Source organism: Epinephelus lanceolatus, chromosome 8 (genome assembly GCF_041903045.1).
Source record: "Epinephelus lanceolatus isolate andai-2023 chromosome 8, ASM4190304v1, whole genome shotgun sequence".
Classification (NCBI taxonomy): domain Eukaryota; kingdom Metazoa; phylum Chordata; class Actinopteri; order Perciformes; family Serranidae; genus Epinephelus; species Epinephelus lanceolatus.
In genome coordinates this window covers 5,836,226-5,863,694 of record NC_135741.1, presented here as the reverse complement: position 1 = coordinate 5,863,694, position 27,469 = coordinate 5,836,226, and the positions used below count along the sequence as shown (strand labels likewise).

Here is a 27,469-nt window from a genome sequence, read left to right as displayed (position 1 = left end):
AATGTACAGGCACACAGCTTACTGTCACAGATACTTGTTTTATTATCTTTTTAAACAGTGAATCAAATCCAGATGAAGACACAGTGCATGTAAAAATAAATTATTTAGGCCTGACCTTTTTCCATTTTGTGATCATTTTCTTCTTACAGCAATAAAAAAGCAATTTAAAAAGGGAGAATTTGTTTACTATCACTGCAAATGCTCCGTTTAATTTTCTGTGCTATATGAGGGCTCTCAGAAAAAGCATGTGTCGTAGCAGTAGCAGTAAATTCTTAACAAATAAGGGGAAGATGGGAGAAGATAATCCCCCCGTCCTTAATTCCTCTCCCACCCATATAGCACTTAATCTACTCTCAACACATGGAGCCTATAGGTTGCTATGCTCTAGTGAATTGTGACATTTCATTTAAGCTGCTGCATTCTTAAGATTTATTTAACTGGAACTGTTTTAGGGTAAATTGATCTCATTTTTTGTCACTGGAAAATGGTGGCGATATAGGCTATATGGTGACAGGAGGGTTGGGGGAAAAAGATTTTTCCTTTGAAGTAAGAAAAAAATGTTAAGATAGACCCTTGGGGCAGGAAGCCTCCTCAGAAAGTGTGTGAAGAACCCCTTGGGGCATCCTGCCTGTAATATATTATTTACTTTGATTTCCTAGTTTGTAAAGTTATATGTGCCTTTATATAGTACATGGCTACATCTGGTGGTAGTGTCACTGAACTCAGCTAGGCCTCGCTGTTACTGCAACCCTTAGAATAATGAGGAGGGTTGTTGTCCTTTCTACACCACCATTTTACAGGCAGCTGTAAAACAGCACGTTATTTTAGCACAGAGGCTATCTAGCTATTTCATAAAGTGCATCATGCCATTATTTTGGCATTTTATCACTTAACAAGTACAGCAACCCACATTAATACACAATATTTGTACACAGTGCTGTGCTCGACAACTCACCCCCTGGCACTCCCTAATGAATTGGCAATGTTTTAACGCCTGCAGTGGCGTTTACCTACCACCTCTGAGAGAGGGCGCCTCTGAGCCAACAACCCAGGTATAACCACATAACTACAAAAGTGCATGACTATCACATTATAGCAGACATGGGGGAAAGTCACACATGTGCAAGTCACAAGCAAGTCTCAAGTCTCAAGCAAGTCTCAAGTTAGTTGTGGTGAGAATCAAGCAAGTCAAGTCCCTGCTATAAGTGCCTTTCATGGGCAGCCCCACTCTGACATCTCTCCACTTAGTGCATGTATAGGTCCTGTTTGTGCATGTGTGTGTTTGGACCTGTGTGTAATTGACAACAGAGTGAAAAAATTGAATTTCCCCTCAGGGATTAATAAAGTATATATAATAAATAAATAAATAAATAAATAAAAAAAAATAAGTCAAGTAGAGTCATTGCTCAGTTCAAGCTAAGTCACAAGTCAAGTCATATGTCACATACAGCAAACATCTCCTCACAATCCGCTAGCTACATGTCCTCTGAATATGCTGTGGAAAAAGTCCGGTCTCTGTAGGCAGCTCAGGCTCTGCAAATGACAACAAAAACATTTGGGTCCAGGCTGCACCAACTAGCCAGCGCAAGACCAGCAAAAGCAAGCACACACACATGAACGCAGTGCCCTTGTCTCACAGTCTTGCGCAAGTGCGTTGAGGCTTCAGGACACTTGGATCACTACGGACGAGCAGTATGGAGATATTTTGTGGTTTCAATTATGTGTTTTTGGACGTTTGAATCTGGGGCGCCATCAGCCTCCATTAGGTGGAGTTGTGTTGCTACCCCCTCTCCCTGCCGATCTCCGCAAGTGATGTGAGGACTCTACAACTTCACCTGAGCCTCCATTGGCATATGGGTGAGTAGATAATGGCTGAATTTTCATGTTGGGTGCACTATCCCTTGAACAGGTGTGTAAATCCAGGGTAACTAGCAGCTATCGCTCGTTCAGCTAGCGAACGCCCAACGGTGCTTAGTGTGCCTTTAATATTGAATTAAAGCCAAGTGCTTTCAAGTCATCTGTCTCAAGTCAAAGTCAAGTCTCACGTCATGAATACAAAGTCAAAGTCAAGTCGAGTCTTTTAACAACGTTAGTCAAGCAAGTCTCAAGTCATCATATTTGCGACTCGAGTCTGACTCGAGTCTGGTCATATGTCTCGAGTCCCCCATCTCTGCATTATAGCAAGTGGAATTACATATAAAACAAACTCTGTTACAGTAGCTTAGTATAGTAGGCACTAAAGGTGCAACAGCTTGCTTGCGATATGAGCTAGCTGACTAGCAATCATTAGCATTGCTGGCTAATTAGAATTAGCCAACATTTTCAACAAGCTTGCTGGAGGAAGACATCCTGAAATAGCCTGAATGAAAGGCTACAAGGCTTCTCATGATCCATTAACGGGTCAGGATTGAGATTTTAGTTTGTTTCATTTACTTTAATATTTCGTGTTGCACTCAGGGGCTTCTTACCCCGAGCAGGGGGCATCTGGCCCCAGTAGTGGGGCAGAAAGCCCCTTTGCTAGATTTTCATTTTTGTGCCATTACAACAATATTAGTTACTCTACCTTCTGTGCAGAGTTTGCATGTTCTCTCTTCTTTTATTATTGTCTAATTGTTTTTTTAACTGGCCGACCGGACAGCTGATTAAAAGAAAGAGCTTTTATCAGTATCTGGTGGAATGAATGTATTGTGTTTCTTCCTGTTGAATAAACAATGAAATACATTAAAAATAACTCCTATTAATAAAATATTGTTATTATTTTCTGTCATATTTTTCTGCTGCGTCCGTGTAACTCCTCCGTACATACCTGCAGTATCAGGGCTGCTGAGGCATTAACTGAGCTGTCAGCGTAGCTCTACCTGACAGCAGCTTTGATTGGCTGTTGGCACTTTGTTATGAAACCTCAGTGGATTTTCTCTGCACTGATCCCTGCAATGACACCAACACTGGGCTGAATGGCACCTGGCCAGCTCAGCAGGCGGGCCACACTGCGTAGTATGACTGTTAGCCTGCTAAATATAACCCAGTGGACACACCACACTGTAATCCCTGCAGGCTGGGAGTTTGTTATCGTACACTCACCCCCTGATCCCCTACATCTGCAGAGCAACCAGTGAACCAACACTGAACCTTCCAGCTGGAACAACAGCAGAATGGAAATCCAAAAGTGACATCATTTAAATCAGCTGGATCTCAAAGGAGATTCAATTTTTTATTTGCATGATGTCATGTTTTATCATAAAGTGTGATACATGCTTTTTGGATGTGTGGAGTATCTATCTATCTATCTATCTATCTATCTATCTAAAATGTTCTAAATATGAAGCTTTTAAAGTAAAATACATTTTTTACAACAATACATTGTAGTTCTGCCGAAATAAAGCAAAAATATTAAATAAAACAATTTCAAAAGCTAAGAATTATGAGCAAAATTAGGTTTCGAAATAAATATTGCTTTAAAAAAAGATTAAAAAAACATAGATTAAATAATATTCATCACTATCACATGTACTGCACAAACAAACCATGAGAAATATTTATGGGTTTGATGGAGTCTGTTCCACTGTAGCTGGAAACAGAAAAATAATACCCGACCCAGGGCTGATGGCGAACGGTGTATCCATGATGATGCAAGGTGGAGGGGATTATGTGTGTGTGTGTGTGTGTGTGTGTGTGTGTGTGTGTGTGTGTGTGAGTGGGATGATGATAAATGCCGCCACATGGATGACTGCAGAGGTTACAGAGCTATAATCCGATGATTAGGATAGAGTTTATACAATGTGTCTGCTCCCCCTGACACACACACACACACACACACACACACACACACACACAAAATGACCTTAAAATTTATCTTCTGTTGTGATAAGAGAACCGAACGTTATCTCATCGCATTTCCTGGTTTCGTTTTGACTGATATGAACTGGAGTCACGATCTCTGACCTTTAGAGGCAGTAAGAAGTAGCTTCAGTATTGCTGTTTGCCTGCAATAAACCCAAACATGGTGGCCTCCCCCTGACAGATAAGAAAGATTTTCATTATTTTTCAGGGTCATGAAGCACGGCAGAGCTTTGTCTAAACATATCGAGTATTTTGAGTGTATGGGATGTCACTCTCACCCAGTACTCTGCATGCACATGTCCTATTTAAACAACTGAGTTTTTATCCACTCTGCAGTGCCAGTGCCTATCCAGGTGATGAATTTAAAACCAGCCTTTTGGAAAACCTCTGGTACACTTACAGTAATGTGCATCACTGCTGCTTTTAACTAAACTTACTCTGCTCATGATAAATTAATCGAAAAAAACAAATGCACACTACGTTAGCTTATTACATAATGAGAGTGAGGAGACTAGCATGACTCGGGTGAAGCCCATGGGTGTACTGGCTCCCTCTCTGATGTTCAGTGAGGCTGGCAGAGGAGAGGACCAGGGGGCACAGAGAAGCAGTGCACCATGGGAAGGTCATGATGCTGCCGCCAGGATAACGGGTCAATGCAGCGTTGGGACAGAGATAGAAAGGGGGACAGGCACAGAACAGAGATTTTAGATTTCCTATATATGGTTCTCATCATTACCGTCATATTAAAATGTGAAACTTCTGTAGATGTGGTTCCAGTTAATAAGCTTTTTCTAAAACACAGTCATTAAAACTTTACATTCTGCCTCATAAAGCAGCCTGTAGCTCAGAAGCAGGGATGGAAATCTGCTCTTTTATCCACAGTTGCCTCCATGTGGCCACTGTAAGGTACTACAACCTCTACAGAAAACACCATCATACTCTATTGCAGCTTTTTAAAGTATTTCGAGGCCTCACTTTAATGCAATATTAGTGGCATGGACGCAGATGGATTCAAAACCCCTTTAATGATCCCTGGTAGCCAAAATGACCTGGGTATGCATTGGCCCAAACTTGGCATGCTGAGAATAAGTTGCTGACTCTGTCAGGATTTCAGCTTCGCCACTCCTTTGTGTTTCCTGTTTCCCCTCCCTAGTGTCTCATGTTTGTTTTCAGTTTGTCTTTGTGTGTTTGCTGGGCGTGGCCTTCTGGTTCCCTGCCATTCCTCCTGAGCACACCTGAACCACTTCTACAATACAGCCACTGCAGAATAAAACCTCAGCTCAGACATCCAGACTCGGCCGGATCGTTCAGTCTCCTCTGCGGTACAGACATCTAGGCCAACTGCTAGTTTTTTTTTGGACACTGGTCTTTTTGTACGTTTGGGACATCAAGCCACACTCTGTTCTGTGTCTCAGGTTCACCATGCCAGCCTCAACCATAACCCGCCATGTCCAGCCTCGGTCTTGTCTTCTGCCTCTGGATTTGGACTGTGTCTGCTTTGCTTCGCCATTCCCTGTCCACCTCAGCCATCATTTCATTCAAGCCTTCAGCTCCACTTCTGCAAACTACAATAAACTGCCTTCAACCATTCCCTGTTTCCTGGTTGTGTTTGCACTTTGGGTCCTAAGTTGAACTGCCACAACAGACTTGGCTCAGAACCAATGACACCCCAGAATTAAGCCAAATAAACCGGCCTGATTTCAGCTGCTAATATCGCCATCACTGGGCCACTGTCAAAAATGACCTGGCCCAGCACTGGCCCAAACTCAGCATGCTTGATAAGATAAGTCAGGCTGCTTCTGGTTGCTCGACTCAGCTGAGACTTGGCATGGATGATGAATAAACTCAGCGATGTAGTGGAGGGTATACACAGGGTATACACACTTCTTTTTCTGGCTGTTTACAATATACCCACCTTTCAGCCAAAAATCCACTGGAATATATAAGAGATTTTACCCACTTCCTCCTCTTGTGATCACTTTGACTGACACAAGTTGACTTATAAACTCTAATCATGACCTTTGGATCATGAAGACGAAACCATACTGCCCCTTCTGCAAATGTATGGTTTTAGGTGGAATGAGATGATCAGAATAAGATTTAATAGATTTCTGTATTAAATAATAACCACAGGTAAAAAATCATGATCATAGATCATAATCTCACTGTGCATTAACTGTATGATACACTGAAAAATAAACAGTATGAGTTGAACTGAATTAAGACAGCTCTGGTTTCTATACAACAACTTTCGTACTATTATTTTATTCAACTCACTTGCTGGTTTTATCTGCTGTTCTGTGCATCGAGCAGGAAATGCATTTTAAAACAGCAACTTTACGAATGATTCCTCTGTCAGACAGTTTATTGTATATTTTCAGTTTATTTGTCTGGTATTGGAGAAAACTCAGACTCTCACTGTTTCCCTTCACCTCTTCATCAGAGGTAGTAGTCTTCCTCCTCAATGTCTCCGTGTGTGTCCTGGAAGCCGAGCGCCTGGATGTCGTGGGTGATGTCAGTGATGCGTCGGTTGAACTCCTGAGATCCTGACGCCAGAGAGCTGTTGTCATACCTGCTGGGAAACACACACACAAAAAACACATCATAATGTTACCTAATTTCTAGTGTACTAGAAGAAGATCATTTGGACTCAACCTGGACCAGTTCTGCATCATGGAAAGAGAAACTATGACTTGAAGTTACCCTGAACTCCCAAAAACTTTTAAACAAAAACAATAATATCACAAAAATAGAGCCATCATCTCTTATAGGGTTTCTTATTAAACTTTTAAGAGAGTAAAATGTTTTTATAGGATATTTAAAATGGTTTATGGACAGAAGACGACACTGGGAGAACACAGCAACATTAACACCAGTGGTAAACATATTAATATTGAATGTGAGTTACTGAAAAACTGCACGCTGACAGTCAAAGACAATAAATACTAAAATTATTACTATGGTTTAATCAACTGTTTTGTTTTGTACTTTTTAGTGTCGATTTTAACTTTCTGAATCAAAATTAGGCACGTGTCTTGTTTCCTAATTGCAGCAGCAGAATGTTTTCTGCTGTATGATGTCTTCGGACCACAGGTTGGTGCTCTTTAGTTTTATTAAGATCAACTAAATGCACCATATTAATGAGACATGACAGAAGAGGAGACAGCAGTGTGTGGTATCTAGAAACACCCTCACAGAGAGAGTCATAACTGAGTTTCACAAATCACAACCTGCACCTCCTGACCTACGTACCCTCTCATGGCCGTCGCTGACGTGTTGCTCATGCTGCGTTTGATGCGTCCGAAGCTGTCAGTTAAAATCCCACCCTCCCGGATCCCGATGCTCTCCAGGAAACTCTCAAACACCCCGACGTCCTTGTCTGGGATGAATGGACGCATGCCTGGGAAACAAAGAGAAGCAGTCAGGTATCTGTGAGGGTTCGAATAACCTTTGTTTGGGTTGTTCCTTCTTTATCACTACGAGAAAATAAAAAAGGGTAACAATATAAAATGAAGGATGGGAGGTCAAATCATTACAGGATTACTAATAATGTTAGATAATTTTTCTTGAACTACAAATTGGTTCAGTTTGCAGGAGTCTGATGTAAAAAATATGACAATATCAGGGTCATTTGACGGATCATTGTGCCCTTCTAGTAAGTTAATATTCTCACAGTACTTTTGTACTTGTGTATTTGTTAAAAAAGTATTAATTGTGTGAGGCACAAACTGGGAATACTTGTAGCCTATTCTGCTTTTTACGTCTGGAACGTCCCGCATACAACAGGCTTGAGACACGCCCTCGAAGGACTCAGCAGTGTTGCTTGTGGCTACCTACATTAATTACATGACCCCCATCAGTTTAATGAATTGATGTGTGTGCAATGCATTGTGGGAGGGACTTGAAGGACTGTGGCAGAGAATTTAACCATACGACATTCAGAGCAGCAGCACCAGCAACAAAAAACTATTTGCTACGTAAAGATATAGTGGTAGAATTAAGTCACGCTACCTGTGTGTGATGTAATTCGAGCATCTCTATTTTTTGTTGTAGTAGACAGTGTGGATGTGGTTACATGCTGATGCATTACAATGTTACTTTCGTAATCATCGCGCCACGCCACAAAGCTGCAAGCTAGTTTGGGGTGTAACGGAAGAGTAATATAACAAGTAGTGTAATGAATTACTGTTGGCAGGGAGTAATGAATAAAGTTCTATTGTTTGTTTTGAAAAGGGAAACAAGCAATGAGGAATGTATTGCATTTTTAGACCAAGGAGCCCAACACTGCAGATGAGATATGTAATCCCTCCAGCATGTTCTAGGTCTGCCCCGGGGCCTCCTGCCAGCGGGACGTGCCTGGAACACCTCTAGTGCCCTCTATACACTGCGATTTTAGCAATCTTTTAAGACCATTGCATGACACACTGTGAGACATGGATCTAATAAATTTTGGTATGACGTCAAGTTCGATGTGTGCAGATTGTACGATGGCCGTTTACTACTGAATCCCAGGTTACGACGTACGTCAATATGCAACGTCATCAGTGTGCACTGCATCAGCGTACGTCATCCATCTGCACCACCATGGGTAGCTTGCTCATCTGGAAGTTGCAGTTCCTCCGCAATTTCCTTCCATGCAGCGTCTTTTTTCTTGCGGTCATGATAGCAGCTGGAGGAAACATCAAATTAACAAGGCTTCTGCTGCCACAGCTCCACTAAACTATCCTCTTTCTGGGAGCTCCACAGACCTCTTTTTGTTTGTTTTACCTCCATGGCAAGCGATCATTTGTTTGGGTTTAGTGCCGGTGTTGCAGTGACCATTGTGTCATTGCTATTGGTTGATTAATAGATGTAGGTCGTAGCAGCTGTCACACTGTGAGATAGTCATCCTAATTTTCTGACACTGCCAGAAATTTATCTCAGGTTATATTTGGTCGCAAGACGTTGACAATGGCCGTCCTTGAACCTGTCTCACAGTGTGACATAAGATCACCGTTTTAGAGCCACGACCAAAGATATCGCCAAGTTTCTCCCACAATGGCCATCTTTCGTCTGGGTATACCGGCCATAGCAGGAGGCACCCAGGAGGATCCTGATCAGATGCCTGAACTACCTCAACTGACCCCTTTCGACGTGAAGGAGCAGCAGCTCTACTCCGAGCTCCCTCTTGATGTCTGAGCTCCTCACCCTATCTCTAAGGCTGAGCCCACACACCCCACAGAGGAAACTCATTTTGGCTGCTTGTATCCACGATCTCCTTAATTCAGTCACTACCCAGAGCTCATGACCATAGGTGAGGGTTGGGACGTAGATGGACCAGTAAATCAAAAGCTTCGGCTTCTGGCTCAGTTCCGTCTTTACCATGATGGTCAGGCACAGCGCCCGAATCACTGCAGAGGCCATACTAAATTGCTGATCCATCTCACTCGTGAACAAGACCCTGAGATACTTGAACTGTCTCGCTTGAGGCAGCAACTCTCTCCCAACTGTGATACAGAAATCCAAAGAGGTGTTCAGACAAACCTAATGACTGAAAACTGTATTTCTTTTAAACATACACTGAACAAAAGTATAAACTTAACACTTTTGTTTTTGCTCCCATTTTTCATGAGCTGAACTCAAAGATCTAAAACATTTTCTATACACACAAAAGACCATTTCTCACAAATACTGTTCACAAATCTGTCTAAATCTGTGTTAGTGAGCACTTCTCCTTTGCCGAGATAATCCATGCCACCTCACAGGTGTGGCATATCAAGATGCTGATTAGACAGCATGATTATTGCACAGGTGTGCCTTAGGCTGGCCACAATAAAAGGCCACTCTAAAATGTTCAGTTTTATCACACAGCACAATGCCACAGATGTCGCAAGTTTTGAGGGAGCGTGCAATTGGCATGCTGACTGCAGGAATGTCCACCAGAGCTGTTGCCTGTGAATTGAATGTTCATTTCTCTACCATAATCCGTCTCCAAAGGCGTTTCAGACAGTTTGGCAGTACATCCAACCGGCCTCACAACTGCAGACCACGTGTAACCACACCAGGCCAGGACCTCCACATCCAGCATGTTCACTTCCAAGATCGTCTGAGACCAGCCACCAGGACAGCTGCTGCAACAATCGGTTTGCATAACCAAAGAATTTCTGCACAAACTGTCAGAAACCGTCTCAGGGAAGCTCATCTGCATGCTCGTCGTCCTCATCGGGGTCTCGACCTGACTGTAGTTCATCGTCATAACCGACTTGAGTGGGCAAATGCTCACTTTCGATGGCGTCTGGCACGTTGGAGAGGTGTTCTCTTCACGGATGAATCCTGGTTTTCACTGTTCAGGGCAGATGGAAGAGAGCATTGTGTGGCGTCGTGTGGGTGAGCGGTTTGCTGATGTCAGCATGGGTCGAGTGGCCCATGGTGGCGGTGGGGTTATGGTATGGGCAGGCGTATATTATGGACAACGAACACAGGTGCATTTTATTGATGGCATTTTGAATGCACAGAGATACTGTGACGAGATCCTGAGGCCCATTGTTGTGCCATTCATCCACGACCATCACCTCATGTTGCAGCATGATAATGCACAGCCCCGTGTTGCAAGGATCTGTACACAATTCCTGGAAGCTGAAAACATCCCAGTTCTTGCATGGCCAGCATACTCACCAGACATGTCACCCATTGAGCATGTTTCGGATGCTCTGGATCGGCGTATACGACAGTGTGTTCCAGTTCCTGCCAATATCCAGCAACTTTGCACAGCCATTGAAGAGGAGTGGACCAACATTCCACAGGACACAATCAACAACCTGATCAACTCTATGTGAAGGAGATGTGTTGCACTGCGTGAGGCAAATGGTGGTCACACCAGATACTGACTGGTTTTCTGCCCCCCCCAGTAAAGCAAAACTGCACATTTCAGAGTGGCCTTTTATTGTGGCCAGCCTAAGGCACACCTGTGCAATAATCATGCTGTCTAATCAGCATCTCAAAGGAGAAGTGCTCACTAACACAGATTTAGACAGATTTGTGAACAGTATTTGTGAGAAATGGTCTTTTGTGTGTATAGAAAATATTTTAGATCTTTGAGTTCAGCTTATGAAAAATGGGAGCAAAAACAAAAGTGTTGCGTTTATATTTTTGTTCAGTGTATTTTTGGCGCCATATGTCTTTATTTGACGGGACAGATATATAGCATGAAAGGAGAAGAGAGAGAGGAGGAATGACATGCAGCAATGAACCATGGTTTGAAATCGAACGCACGGCCGCTTAGAAAAAAGGAGCTTTAACTAACTGTAACGCCTTTTAAAGGTGATTTACTATAACCACTATTTCAATATAACATAAGGGAAGACAAGGGGGGGAACCTGTGCATATACTGGGGGTTAAAATTGAGTGTGTGTGCTTCTGCTACCTCTACACACTGAGCATTAACAGGCCGTGTGGAGAAAAACACCACACATCATCCTCTCTCTGCCTCCATCTCACTCACCAACAGGAAGTTGCGGTTTCCTCAGTGGAAGTGGGTCAGCGCTGAATTTGTTGCGGTAAACACACACACATATTAAAGACATTCACACATACAGTAAACTCCTCTCTACACACGTCAATATACAGTGTACAGCTCACACACACACACACTCAGTCTCTCTCCTCTCATCTGCTACCACAATAACAGTGTAAATAGTAGGCTGTGGTTTGCCGCAGAGTTTCAGTCAGGTAATGAGCCCTGAGTGTGTGTGTGTGTGTGTGTGTGTGTGTGTGTCTGTCTCTCTGTGTCTCACCCATTAGCAGGAACTTGCGGTTGTCTCCGTACAGTTGCAGCAGCTCAGAGCAGAAGTGGTCGATGTTTGATCCCAGCCTGTATTCTCTCAGCAACACCGCAAAGTGCTGCAACTCCACCGGACTCAGCTTGTTACGCAGCTACACACACACAAAGACACACACACACACACACATGAGAGACTCAGATTAGCATGAAATATATAATTCTCCATTTGTCAACAAAATGTCACTAACTAATTGTTCCTGCCTTCTAAACCCTTTTACCCTCGTTAATAACTCTTCATAAAGTGCGACAGGGACGATGTTTGCTGTTGGTGACCTGGAGTTAAGTTGTTGGCTACTGCAACAGCAGTGTGAGAATTTATCTGGTCTGGTTATTCCCCAGGTCTCTATGAATACAGGTGAAAGTGCCTTTTGCTTTTACCCTTCGAGCCACTGGAACATGTGACCTGATGACATTAGGAGTGCTCCAACAGTATCATCTTTTTAAGTTAAGTTGAAAACATTCCTTTTTAGTCATTCCAGTAGTCTGGTTTGACCATGAAATAAAATAAAATAAAATTAAATAAAATAAAATGAATTGAAATTAAATGAAATAAAACAAAATTTAATCTAATTTTATTTTTATCTTACTTTACTTTATCTAATTCTATTTTATTTTATTTTATTTCTTTTATTGGTTTTAACCCAGGTGTGCTTTTACTTTAACTGGTTTATTGATTTATTTATTATTTCATCTTATTTTATACTGTTTGTAGTTCTTTTATTTATTTTAATTCATATGTATTATCCTTTTTCCTTTATCTTTTTTTTTTTATCTATCCAATGACACTTTTAAGACAAATCTTAAAACATACATGTTTTCAATGGCCTTCGATTGTCTGTAGTGATTTTAATATTTTAGTATCTTACTGTGTAATGATGAAAACTCTGTGTGTGTGTCTGTTCCACGTTTTTCTCCTCACTGACTTGGTCAATCCATGTGAAATTTGGCACAGTGGTAGAGGGTCATGGGAGGATGCCAATGAAGCAATATTACATCAATTGGCCAAAGGGGGGCGCTATAGCAACCGATTGAAATTGCAAACTTTGAATGGGCATATCTCATGCCCCGTATGTCGTAGAGACATGCACAGAGATGCCTCTCCTCATGAGGAACACATTTGCCTCAAGAACCCATAACTTCCACTTATATAGATTTTCCGCCATTTTGAATTTTTTGAAAAACACTTCAAATGGATCTCTTCCTAGGAAGTTTGAGCGATCTGCATGAAACTGGGTGAACATAATCTAGGGACCAATATCTAAAGTTCCCTCTTGGCAAAAGTTGGAAAACTTATTAAAACTGAGCTTCTATAAGGCAATGAATATTGCGGAGGGCGTGGCTCATCACATAAAGGTGTATAACATCTCAAGGGTTTCACCCATCACCACGCAACTTTGTAGGCATATGACCACACATAATCTGAGGGGACCCCTCCATTATTGACCCCATCAAACAAAATGGGGGCGCTAGAGAGCTCATTTCTTATCTAGGCCTAACCGCCATATGGATTTTTACTAAACTTGGTAGATATGTAGAACAGGACGCCTCAAGGTGACTGGAGAAGTTTAACTCTAATTGGCAACTGGGTGGCGCTATAACAACAGAAAAATGCTTCAAAATGGCTAAAATGCGACCGATCGCTGTGGCTCCCCCTGTGGACCAATGTTGGTGTTGTTTCTAATGTTTGGTATGACTAAGTCATGGTATGGTATGCTGTACATAATCACGGTAACTGTCAGTGTGTCATTCTGTCAGTCAGTCATTCTGTCTGTCCCACGTTTTTCTACTCACTGACGTGGTCGATCTATGTGAAACTGCACATAGGCATTGAGGACTGGCATAGGTAGAAGGTGACAAAGCTACCAATGGGTATGGACTAGTATTATTATGTTTGTAATTGCTCTTACCAGTTTTATTCAGTTTTTTATTTGTGTACATTTTATATTGCTATATATTTATGTGTCATTCTTTTATTTTGTACAGCACTTTGGTCAACTGTGGTTATTTTTAGATGTGCTATATAAATACATTTTTTAATGGTCTCCTTTTAGTTTTTTTTTAAATTTTAATCATTTCTAAAATCAATTCTGAGTCACATGTCTTTTTTATATTTTATTGGTTTATTCTTCATGTTATGAAAAATATTATTCACGAGGTTTTTTAATTTTAATATTATTTTGTGAGGTTTTATTCCTAGTTTTAATGGATTTGATTCACTATTATGTTCAGTTGCTGGCTTTGCTTCATGCTTGCAACTTCTACATCGCATTTTGTGCTTGTGCACAAACTGGAATAAAATGTGCTGTATAAATAAAGTTTTGCTTGCTTTTTTGTTTCATTTCTCAACCCTCTGTACTGCACTTAATGTATAAATTAATAAATAAAGGAATCTCACTGAGTCTGATGGAAATTATAAAAACAGGAAGTCCTTTTTTCAGTGTTTAACTGTTGGATATTGAAAGTCTTAAATATGCACCACACACAGTATTTTAACCCCTTGCATTCAAAATTTGTAAAATTTTTACGTTTATTAGTTGTGATTTGGCAGAATGCTGATCAGCATGCCACTATATTCAACCATCACAATACAAAATGTGTTTCTTTTGTTCTGGGTGATGATGGAAACACTGGTCTCTGAAGCTGCACACACACACACACACACACACTCACACACACTCACAGTGATCATGTATTCCTGCATCAACAGCAGGGCAGGGTTACTGTCTCCTCCGTCGCTGACTGAAGTGAGACTGCGATGGGAGTCCTGCAGCGAGAGAGACGAGCTCTCACTGTACGTCTCGCTGTAGTAGAGCTCAAAGGCATCCTGGGAACCATCGCTGAGAGACAGAGAGAATCACATCATGGACAGGATATCACCTGACACCTGACAGACTAATGGGCAGATATTGATCAAATGTCAGTCACTCAATTATGTGTCATTTATTGTGGCAGCTACAATAGCCTAAAAAATGTTATTAATGAAAGCAACTATTGATCTCTCCTCCATATTTAGCTTTTGTCTCTAAACAGTCAATCACACAGTAATCAAACAGTCCTCTGGGCTTTACTGTGGAGTTTCACATCCATTCTTCCAACATTCACAATATAATTAACTGCAAACGCGTCCCTGTGCTTTACTTAAGATGCATTCTGTGTTTGGACATCACCACCAAACTCACAACTAGAGCAGCTGCTAATGAGATTATTTGTAGTAAAAGTTTTCAAGGCTGTCTCTTCAGACCGTCTGTGTCCAAATATCTGGGACATTCTGTGAACTGATAACAAACTGTATTTATCTGGAGACGTTGAGTGTTGCAGCTTCAGTCAGCGTGGAGTGTTACTCACTATGAGCTGCAGCAGCTGAACTCTGGATCATAACTGTAGGACATGTCAGTCAGACAGCTGTCACCTGCACAGAGACAGACAGAGACAGACAGAGAGCGTTAAGTGCATGTTATTTACGCCCTCTAAGATCATGAAGTATGACACCCACAGGTAAGTCTAATAAAGGAGAGGCTGCAGTGTTCATTAAAACTTAACGCAAACAACATACTGATGAGTTACTGTAGCTTTTCTTTCTACCAGTGGAGCTAACAATATAAACTTTATAAACTGGAACACTGACAGCATCAACGCTGGAAACTCAGGATAATAATCAAAAATAAGTGTGGGTGTTTTGATGTGTATCCCATGCTGCCAGTATGTGTTACACTCAACAGATATCAAAATCTTTAACCGTCCAGTGTGTTAAATTCAGTGGAATATATTGTCAGAAATGGAATATAATATCCATCCATCCATTTTCATCCGCTCATCCGGGGCCAGGTCATGGGGGCAGCAGGCCGAGCAAAGCACCCTAGACGTCCTTCTCCCCAGCAACGCTTCCCAGCTCCTCCTGGGGGACCCTGAGATGTTCCCAGGCCAGATGAGATATGTAATCCCTCCAGTGTGTTCTGGGTCTGCCCCGGGGCCTCCTACCAGTGGGACGTGCCCAGAACACCTCTAACAGGAGACACCCAGGAGGATCCTGATCAGATGAACCACCTCAACTGACCCCTTTTGATGCGAAGGAGCAGCAGCTCTACTCCGAGCTCCTTCTGGATGTCCGAGCTCCTCACCCTATCTCTAAGGCTGAGCCCAGACACCTCACGGAGGAAACTCATTTCGGTTGCTCGTAACTGCGACCTCATTCTTTCGGTCACTACCCAGAGCTCATGACCATAGATGAGGGTTGGGACGTAGATGGACCAATAAATCGAAAGCTTCGCCTCCCGGTTCAGCTCCCTCTTCACCACAACGGACCAAACCGCTGATACATCTATATAATGTAAATATATAATCTGAAAATAAAAATTACTGTGTTTTTGTTGTCTTAGATTGAGCTGTTTATATCTACATAGGGAGCAGATTGCTACGTTGTACCACCATGTTTCTACAGTAGCCCAGATTGGACAAACCAAACACTGGGTCTAGGTGGGGTCATTTGCATTTGCATAGTTCGCAGTTTTTAACAGTTTGAAACCTGGAGTGACATCGCATTTTTTTACGCTGCTTTCACATGCCTTTCACAAGTATTTAAACCTTTGAACCCTGAGAAAATTGCTGCAATTTGTTTTTTATTTGTTTTAATTGGGAAAAAAAGATATTGAGCAACATGGTAAGAAATGTTCCACAAACTGCTAAAAAAGAAAAAAAAAGAAAAATTGTATTATAATCCAGGTTGTTTTTCCTTGTTTGTTTGATTTTTCCTTTCTTTCTTTCTTTCTTTCCTTCTTTTTTTTTTTTGTTTTACAAATTTCTTACATTTTTTTTTCAGGTCATTTCTTCTTTCATTGCCCATTGCCTTCTTCCCATGTTTCAAAAGAAATCAAGCCAGTTTGCACAGGTTTCAAAGGGTTAATCGCCACGTTCATTTGTTATGGAGAGGAAGAGACTCAGTGAACATTTCAGTTCATTGTAAAACCTTCTTGAATGTCTTGATGTTGAATTGTCAGAGGAAAAAGGTGAGCACAAAATAGCAGGTGCTGGGCTAGCAGCCTTTCCCTGACATGCCAAACTACTTTGGGGAAACACTGATGATTGTAACATGAAACCGCTTCATTCAGTTTTTTAACTGGTTTAAAACACTGCGTCCATTTGTTTCAAAGAGGAGGGGACCTCTGCGGATAATTCGACACATGGTTAAAACCTCCTTAACATCTGGATCAGAAATAAAGTGAGCACATGTTAGTATGTGTGGGATAGTGGCCTCTCTGCGACGTGCCATACAGTGCAGAAGAAACAGTAATTTATAATGTGAAACTGCTTTATTCAGTGTTATTACCGATAAAAACCTCCTGAACACTGAAGAAATTCTAACTGGTAGAAGTTCCAGCTGGTTGCAATCTGCAGTCCTCACTGTTAGGTGCCACGAAATCCCCCTAAATTTTACACACTGGACCTCTAAGCTCACGGGACCAAAGCAACTGGAACTTAACACAACCTTAAAAAGTTTCATCACTATTATCTGAAAAACAAAAAAACAAAAAAATAACACAATATCTAGCAAAAGGCTCGTTTCCACTGAAGAAGTTCCTGGTACTATTTGGGGGGCAACCGCCGTGTCTCCACTGAGAGAGCGGAGTACGAGGAAGGTTCCTGTAAAGTTACGGGCTCTGGATGTGACGTAATTGTTGCGCAACCATTTTGACCGGGGCGACGTAGGGACGTTGTTAGCTGTTAGCCGATAGCGGTGTCTGTAACAACTCACTAAATGGCCCGTGAAAAAAATATTTTTGCCAGGGGATGTCTTAGTTACAAAATGATTGAGCTAACTGGAGTAGTTTCATGTCGTATCCGACAACGGGAGGCTTTTAACAGATGCTGCTGTTAGCTGTCCCTGTCAGCTGATGCTTTCTAGACATTGTGATTTCCCAAAACTGAATAAATACCACACATAGCAACACAAAACTGCTTTGTTAGCTCAATCATGTTGTAACTAAGATATCCGCTGGAAAAAATATGTTTTTCACGGACCATTTAGTGAGTTTTTTTACATGGCGACGGAAGCTATATGAACGAGCTAACCCTCGTCTGCTGAGTTTTAAAAATGCCGGCTATTTTGTTGCTTTCTGTTGACGTCACATCCCTCCTTGAGTATATCCAATCAGCACCAAGTAATCCCCAAGCCCCAGCCAGGAGTTTCTCGGGGCCGTTCTGAGTACCTACTCCGAGGCAGGGACTTGTTTAGCCCCTGTAAAAGTTCTGGAACTCTGTCCTTCGGGGGTGGTTCCTGCGGTGGAGACATGCACCAACGGCCCCGGCCCCGTAAAATTACCCCGAAGTTCCTGCGGTGGAAACAGGCCTAAAGACTTTCTCTGGATTTATCAAATTTAAATTACATGTATAGTTCATGAAAATAAAAAAACAGGAGCTCCTTTAAAAGTCCCTTCACTTCTACTTTTGACAAACAGAAAATGTGTCACACTCACTCCTCTGTAGCCAGAAGCGGTCCGGCATGGAGTGGTGAAATCCGGCTCTGTCGACACACTCGATGGTCTGATGGCCGTAAATGATCTGGAACATCTGACAGATCAGGGAACAGTACTCCTCTGCAGCATCCTACACACACACACACACACACACGCACACACACACAAACAAAGAGGCTATAATCACACTGAATAAGTTATCACATTAATATCTGTGACTTGCTCTGAAACGTTCTTAATCTTTTTAATCCTGATTTTCACTTTTGCTGTGTGCACTGCACAGGTTCCACCGAGTGAATGGCTTCACCACAGCGGCTGCATGAGTTATTGCCTCGTTCAAGGGCACAGACACAGTAATAGGTGTTAGGATTTAAACCAACAACCACCTGAAGCTAAGTCGGCAGTCTGTTGTTGTTGTGAAACACGACTGGAGTCTGTGAGCTTCATCTGAGCCAGTTAATGATGCCAAACCAAACAAACTATTGCTCCAGGGACACAATGACACACACATGCACACACACACACACACACACACAGATACAATGACAAAGCTACTTGCAAATGTGATGTAATACTCCAGGTTATGCAACAACGCAGAGTCTCAGTAAGTGTGTGTGTGTGTGTTTATGAAGATGCATTGAACAGTATTGCCCTACTTTCCACGGTTCCAACATGAGAGCCAAATGATTAGTGAACCACATTGAGAGAACTCTTTTCACTGGTTTATTTCCTGTCACTGCTGGTTTCTCTCCCGAGTCTGAATATCAGACTGGAGTATATGTCTACAAAGATATTTACAGATCATCAGCTCTGTTTACGCTTTTAGTTTTGCGCAGCAGAGCTCCAGGGACGGCCATTTTGGTTTTGTCCAGTATTTTAGTCCAGAGTGAAATACTGTATCTCAGCCTCCATTGGATGGATTGCTATGCAATTTGAATGAGTTGTAATGACTTCAGTAATCCCTCGCTTTCTTAAACTCCACCACCAAACAGCAGGTCAAAAGTTCTGCTTGCCCAAACAGTGTTAATTTCGTTGTCGAAAACTATGATAAATACTTTTCATCAACAACCTTTTTTCGATGACAAAAATGAGACAATGACGAGATAAAAATACATCTTGATACTAAAAACTAAGACAAAATCTATGTTTCGTTTTCATCGATGAGATGAGACGTGATGAGAATGTTAGCAGTGGATTATCGGACACTGAAGGCCGAGAACAGCTGTGCTTGCAATTATCTACAAATGCCGCATGAGTTACTGGCTGGTTAAAGGCCTTCACATACTCTGCAAGAACAGAGAAATTTGTTCTCTCTCGCAGGGCTGCAAGAAAAAAATGATGTCATTTTATTCTTGCAGCCCTGGTTTGGGAGTTCTTGCAGCTTGTTCTTGACACATCATCTGGGCAGAACTTTTTTCTTGTGTGGTGTCCAAGAACTACTGTGTGATTGGTCTGAAATTTGAAGTGGGCGGAGGTAATGTAGAAAACCATGCTGCCACTGTTGGTACTCAACACACAAATTTGAGTATCTTCATCTGTACGTTGAGTTAAAAGTTATACTTCATCATGTGAGCAAATTTGCTCATTTTCTTTCTTTTCAAAGTAACATGGAAAGATTGATATCAATCTCATGTCTGTGTGTAAGGTATGGAGCTGGAGTCAAGACATGGTTAGCCTAGCTTAGCATAACGACTAGAAACGGGGCAACAGCTAGCTGGCTACATCCCAAAGCACCTCTAAATATCTCCCGTGTCCAGCTCTGTACTTAACAAACATAAACGTGTGTTGTAGGTGTTTACATGTAACTCTTGGAAGGACCATGAATTAGCATTTTTTTCCAAAATGTCAAACTATTTCTTAACTTCCTGATTTTTGTTCTGATAAAACAAAAACAACCCTTGATCCCAGTGCTTTATTAGCTTGGGCTAGCGGGAGAAATGTAATCGCTAAACTGAGGTAAATTAAACCAACTTAGTGTGAGTGACAAAGAAAAATATGGAGTTAGTTTGCAAAGTAACTTTGGGTCACCAATTGCCTCGGAATAATGGCATCATCCCGTAAAATGGATAAAGCGCAATTTGTAGGCTATCGAACTGATGCAAGATGCACTTTGTTCCATATCTTTAAGCCCCCCCTCCAAAACCCTACATGTGACCCACCCTGTTCTCCACAGCCAGGATGACCAGGTTGCAGTAGGCATCAGGGCAGGGCGTCGGCTCCAGTGGGTTGTGGTTCCTCCTCTCCCAGCTGCCGTAGCTCTTCCCCCGCTCCCAGCTTCCCGTGCAGGCCTGCCGCCGCTCCCAGCTCCCCCCACCACCGCCACCTCCTCCTCTCCTCTCCCAGCTCCCACCTCCTCCACCTCCTCCATGCCTCCTCTCCCAGCTCCCTCCACCACCTCCTCCCACCCCCACCCCCCAGCTCCCGCTCATGGGTCTCGCTCTGCGGTTCTCCCAGCTCCCTCCTGTTTTGCGTGTTTGCTGCCTCCTCTCCCAGCTCCCTCCCACCCTCTTCCTCTCCAAACTCCCTCCTCCTCCTCTCTCTCCCCCTCCTCTTTCACTCCCACCTCCTCCACCCCCCCTCTCCACATTCTGGTTTTTGTCGTGGTTACTCCTGGACAGTGATGGCCTCCAGTCGACTCCACAGATGGTGTGGCGTCGTTCCATGGTGCCCCCTGCAGGCCGAGGGTCAGCGTTGCCGCTCATGGTTTGACGTCTGCCATCTATGCCAGTTGGCTTTTTCCTGTCCAGGCTGTCGTCCCCAGCAACCACTGTATCCACGTTCAGACCTGCGGGATGAGGGTTTAAAAATGTGCACACTGTCTCGCTCATAGAAGAAGAGATGGCACATCCTACTTAATTTCACTCTCGCAAAACCAAAGATAAACAACAAACAAAAAATGTTAACTGTAGCTGATCAGATCCGAATCAAGAATCTGTCACTGCATTGCCTTTTTCTCTCCTCAGATGTTTGCAGAAACATATTTTAGTGTACTGTTTAGCTGTTAAATGATAAAGTTTGCTCCGGTGAGTGGGTGGTGCTTTATTTCGGCGCAACTGTATCAAACATGGCGGCACACGCAAACACAATCTTTCTGATTTCACAGCTAAACAGTACACTAAAATATGTTTCCGAAGACATTTGAGGTGAGAAATAGTTGATGCAGTGACAGAATCTTGATTCATATTTGATCAGTGCTGCCTAGGCTGACAGTCTGATGTTCACGAGCAGTGATTGACAGCTACATTTCAGAGAGCTCTGATTGGTTGTTTTCGTTCACATGTGGTAACGCCATTATTAGCAATACAAGGAGCCAGAGGACCCTCCTGATCTTTGCCTGATCTTTTAATTTTGTTTTTGAGTTCTGTGTGGATGTAGAGACATTTTCAGCAAATGTGACGAAAAGAGTTCTCAGTCTGAAATTTTAACTGAACAACCCCTGAGGTTGGAATTCTGTCTCGGAAAATTGGAGGAACCTCACCATGAATATAGACCCTTTTCGGGCCAACGTCACAATGACGCCAGTTTGTTAGCTGGGGGCAAAACATGACTCCACCACAGAGCTGTAGGCTACATAGGAGTCTTAAAGTTTGGTCTTGTTGTGTTATTGGGAGCCAGAATAGAAGGAGTCATGGCTCAAAACCAGCCGCCACTGCCCGTCAACAAAAACAAAGATGGTTAAATGTGATAAGACCAAAGGACTGGACGGAGGCCATCATCAAAAAGGGAAAAAGTATTTCCTGTTGTAGGGATGAATAACGTTATGTGTATTAAGGGTTATCATGTCCACCTCATCAGAAACTGGGGAGGGATTACGAGGAATATTGGATTTCTGTGGAACGCTAACTTTTTTAGCACATTAGCTAACATTAGCTTCCATAGCAAAACAAACAAGTGATGTCCTCCTTTGTAAGATTGGCTTCCTGTGACATCATCCATCCACTGAGTGAGAGCATACGGGTCGGCCAGTCTGGTGCTGTTGGTCAGTGTTTAGTTTTTCAAGCAACACTCGTGGTCCCGGAGAGTGAGTGACCTGACATGACTTCCTCCATTGACTAAAACAAGCCAATAGAACGTGCTAGCTAGTGCTGGGTAATGTCTGTGGAGAATTGTTTTGCCTCCAGCTAAGCCCCGCCCACCAAGAATGAGTCATTTCGCAGTAGTTATGACAGTCAAAGAAAATATACTTATTTACAGACGTCTCTTCCCCAATGTAAGTCTATGGGAAAAATTCTTTTAAGGTCCAATGACATAATGGGACAGACCCTGGCAACTGCAGTACCACTGTTTGACCACTAGGAAAATTGGCTTCAAAGCTCAGCACTCTTCGTGGGGGCCTGAACTTCACCAACCCAAATCGCAGAATCCAAGATGGCTGCTCTGCACATCAACAGTAATGAGAGCTGTAGAAATACACTGTTTATTAGCATCTCTGTCTTATTTGTGTCTCCGAGATCAGTTGAACACACAGTACTGTCCAACGTCTATCTGTGGACGTGTTGCCATGGTGTTTCTATGTTCATAACACTGCTAAAGTGTTGTTAGCAACTCATATCGCTACAATTGCTAACCTGGCTAGAACTGGTATTGTCTTGGTGTACGGATTTGTAGTACAAAGCTCAGGTATGACGTCATTCCGTGCTCTTATTTTCGATGTAAATGAAATACAGCGTTTGTCACAAAAAGATTAGCATGAAAGCTAGTGTTAGCCTGTTAGCTCATCACCCTGTTAGCCATGCTACCCTCATGTTGCATGTTATGGCCAGCCCTCCAGAGTCCTCTGTTGCTTACGATTTCAGTGTTACACCCTGAACTTTCATGGTCACCCAGTAAAGCAACAGTGTCTGGTCCACAGGTGTGTCCTCACCTGTCTTGAGGACCAGCAGGTGCAGTGCGTCGTCCCTCAGGTAGGAGGCAGCAGCGATCTCGTGTGTGGGAATCCTCACCAGCAGCTTCTCGTTGTCTCTCCACGTCAGCAGCAGACAGCGAGCAGACAGACTCAGAATACAGTCCTGATCCACACTGGTCTTCAACGGCAGCACCTTCAGCTGCTACTGACCCACACACAGGGACATGTGATTATAGATTATTGATCAGTGAGTCAGAGATTGTAATCAGCTATGTAAAGACTATGTTTAATCAGGTGGTTATAGGTTGGGTATTGATAACTGTCAGCAACACTGATAGTAGTAGTAGTATACAGTGCATAGATAGGTTATTGATGAATAACCCCCAAGTTTATTAGTTATAGATAGGTTATTGATCACTAACCCCTACACTTAAGGTAAAGATACATTTACTGATCATGGTGGTTGCGTATCGGTTATTATTCACTAACCCCGGCTTGGATTAACTATAGGTTATAGATACAGTAGGTACATTATTGGTTATTAATTACTTACCCCAACAGTGATTAGTTATTGATAGTAGCCTATATTGATTATTAACCCTGGCTGTTTTCAGTTATTGATTGATTGTTCATCACTAACCCTCAGAAGTGTTTCATTATATTATAGACATAATTGCTAACTGACATTGGCAGTGGTTGGTTATAGATACGTTATTGATAACTAAACTTAGCAGTGGTTAGTTATAGATACGTTATTGATAACTAAACTTGGCAGTGGTTAGTTATAGATATGTTATTGATACCTAACTTTGGCAGTGGTTGGTTATAGATATGTTATTGATAACTAAACTTGGCAGTGGCTAGTTATAGATATGTTATTGATAACTAACTTTGGCAGTGGTTAGTTATAGATACGTTATTGATAACTAACTTTGGCAGTGGTTAGTTATAGATGCGTTATTGATACCTAACTTTGGCAGTGGTTAGTTATAGATACGTTATTGTTAACTAACTTTGGCAGTGGTTAGTTATGGATACGTTATTGATAACTAAACTTAGCAGTGGTTAGTTATAGATACGTTATTGATAACTAACTTTGGCAGTGGTTAGTTATAGATACGTTATTTATAACTAAACTTGGCAGTGGTTAGTTATAGATACGTTATTGTTAACTAACTTTGGCAGTGATTAGTTATAGATACGTTATTGATAACTAACTTTGGCAGTGGTTAGTTATAGATACGTTATTGATAACTAACTTTGGCAGTGGTTAGTTATAGATATGTTATTGATAACTAACTTTGGCAGTGATTAGTTATAGATACGTTATTTATAACTAAACTTGGCAGTGGTTAGTTATAGATACGTTATTGATACCTAACTTTGGCAGTGGTTAGTTATAGATACATTATTGATAACTAAACTTGGCAGTGGTTAGTTATAGATACGTTATTGATACCTAACTTTGGCAGCGATTAGTTATAGATAAGTTATTTATAACTAAACTTGGCAGTGATTAGTCATAGATAAGTTATTGATTACTAACCCTGGCTGTGTCCAGCAGCTGTAGCAGCTCGTCTCGGCTGGAGGGGTTCAGTGAAACAGACACCCAGGTCAGGTGACCAAGAAACTGAGGTGAGAGGTGAAAGGTCAAGCAACTGTTGTCATGGTGATTTTAAAGTATTGTGTTGTATTGTTGTGTATATCAAGTGCTACCTTGACCTCCTTCTCTACGTAGTCGAAGATGAGTCTCTCAGGGTGGATGAGGTAGTCGGGGGGGTAGAGGGGGACGGTGTGCAGCGGGCGGCGGTAAACGCTGCCACGATCCACCTGCCTGCGAGCAGATTTTGACCAGACCAGCCGCTTAATAGGGGAGACAAAACCCTGTGGAGAAAGAGACGCGAGCATAGACATGAGGGCAGAGAAGAAGATAAGACAAATGACAAACATTCAGCCAACACTTCATCTAAATCGTCCTAAAATGTGCAAGTTACAGAGCGTTAGCACAATGTCACCAAAACAACCTTCATGTCCTTAACTGATGACAAAGTCCTTGTTGGAGATGCATTAGTACGCCTTAACGTTTACACTACAAACGATGTGTGGTCAAATGTGTCCCAGAACACCTCAGGAAGTGGTTTGAGTGATCAGATCACTATGAGTCTTGCTGGTTGTTTACACTTCTATTCAGTCTACCAAGACACATCTTAAAAAGACACAGGTGTCAACAGCGATGTGTCTCGGCTCTCCACGTGTTCGGATCACTGAACACATTTTAAAAATGAGTGTAAACAGGTTTAAAGAACGGCTGCATCATCTGCATGTTTATTTTGTCCAACACTTTAGTATTCAGGCTGTAATTAACACAGCAGTCACTGGTTTGGGTTTGAATTTGAACTAGAACTTCACAGCAGATTAATTTGTTTGTATGTACATGCGTCAGTGTGTGTGTGTGTGTGTGTGTGTGTGTGTGTGTGTGTTAATGCAGTACATCCCCTTGGCTGTTCCAACAGTGATTGACAGGTGAGCAGTGATCTCTGACAGCTCCCTGCTGAGACTCACTGTCAACACAGCACACACTGTTAGACACCCACTGACACACACACACACACCAAAACACATTAATATACTGGGGCTGGAAGGCACGAGGCGATGGACGTTATAGCACAAACTCACACACCGAATACAGAGAGCAAATGAGCTTGTTTTAGAACCAGAAACCTGTCTTGTCTTCCTCTCGGAGTGAGAACAAGGACAGATTGTTACGTATCAGAATGAAGCAAGTTTCTGATGAACATCTCTGTAGTCAGCTAAATTTAATTGTAAGACAGAGGATAGTTATAATGAGTTTTAGTTCTTCTTGTTCCAGTGTTTCTTTGAGGAGACAGGAAGAGAGAAATAATTGGATTTTGTAATGAATGTGCTTAATGTAGCAACTTGTCCAGGTCAGACCAAGGTGCTATGGAGCTAGTTAATAATGTTTTTTTCCCCTTCTTATATCTTTGCATTTTTCTCCCTATTAAAGAATTTTTTCGTATGCTTTTTAATTTTTTAAATCAGCTGTTGTCTTTGGTTGGTCAAACCAGAATGTTGAAGAGAGTTTATCTTTAGCCCTTTTTACGCAGAGATTGCGCTTTCCTTTCTAATAAAGGCAAAAAAAAAACCCTAACCCAAATCTTTAAAAATCTGAATAGTGGCTAAAAACACAGAGAAGTTGTCACAGCACATTGAAATTCCATCCAACTTGAGGCAGGTTTAACACAACGCCTTAATGCTTACATCTGACATTACCTGACTCCACTCCTCTAGACCGAAGACGGAGGTTTTCGATCCACACCTGCAACTGTTTCTCATTGAGACTTTGTTTTTCTGTTTTGAATTTCTCCCCTTTATGTCCTACTATTGTAGGGACTTAAAATGGGCCTTGATTTTTTGCAATTTGGTCAGTAAGAACAGCCGTAAACAGCACAAATCATGGGTATTTAAGCCGGGTTGGTAGTCTTTGCCTTCAGCTGCCTGACCTCCATCTGGACGGTGCACTGATGTGTGATGTCATATGCAAAGAAGCTACTGGAGGATATGATTACTAGTTAGAAAACGTTGCCAATGGTACGATACATTTTGTTCAAATTTATGTTTTGTTTAAACCCTGAGAATGCTGTGCTGTGAACTCCCTGTAGCGCTTGTTCTAAATGCTGCGTATGTATTGTCGAATTGATGTTTTTGAACGTTGTCAGGTTGATGAAGATGTTTCTTCATTTGCTTGTGTTGAGTCTGTTTGCAGGTGTTTTCTCAATCTACAGTACACTCAGCGCTCAGGGCTAACGAACTAATGGGTCAATAGCTTAACTTAACAGTTTACCAAACCTGATATTAGTTGATTTTGCCACAAATTTTGCTATTTCAAATGCTGGTGTGACTGGGCCTGAAACCTGTGTTTGTTTGTATCTAAGGATTGCTTGAAGGGGGCAGGGCTTCAGATGCACAACTAGAATGACACTAAATGGATCTCTCTCTATGACTTTACTCAAGCTTGATTGGTTAGTCTTTCGGAACTGAAACAAAATCAGCAAGTCTTCTGCTCCAAAATAATAAGTCCTAATTTCAAGTTCAATGAAATATTACAAAATGTACTCAGGAGAAGGTTCAGAGACAAATCATCCACGTCCAAATGACTTTAACAAAATGATATGTAGAAACTTAGAAACAGAACAGGAGCTGCTGTACCTTCTTGGATTTCTTGGGTTCATAGTCCATCGTGGTTCCTCTGTTCTGGTCCTGTTGTGGGTCAGATGAGTCCTGGTCCTGGCCACAGTCTTCCTGAATGAATTTTTTGTTTCAGTTTGTCTTTTGTTGTCTTTGTGTCTGTCTCAGAGTTGTTTTTTCCATCGTTCCCTCTCTGTCTCCGTCTCTCTCTGTCCAAGTTATTTTGGCTTCTGAGTCGGCCGCTTCATTCTTGTTCTTTCTCTTTCTACACTGATTGTTCTTTTGAGA

General features: G+C 42.1%; 1 protein-coding gene across 2 annotated transcripts; it reads right to left on the bottom strand.

Moving 5' to 3' along the window:
• Positions 1-18: 18 nt before the first annotated feature.
• ccm2l (CCM2 like scaffold protein) lies at positions 19-27,469 on the bottom strand. Of its 2 annotated transcripts, none has more exons than XM_078169765.1 (11): positions 27,203-27,469; positions 24,692-24,859; positions 24,522-24,605; positions 22,994-23,177; positions 20,289-20,914; positions 18,130-18,259; positions 15,005-15,068; positions 14,340-14,496; positions 11,613-11,751; positions 7,093-7,240; positions 19-6,415 (listed from the first exon to the last, which is right to left on the bottom strand). In XM_078169765.1, exons 1-11 carry the CDS (start codon positions 27,230-27,232, stop codon positions 6,280-6,282), a joined length of 1,866 nt encoding a protein of 621 aa, XP_078025891.1. In that variant the 5' UTR covers positions 27,233-27,469; the 3' UTR covers positions 19-6,279. The 2 variants fall into 2 exon arrangements, with proteins under 2 accessions (XP_078025891.1, XP_033484294.1); XM_033628403.2 differs by having other exon boundaries at positions 19-6,412; positions 27,203-27,467.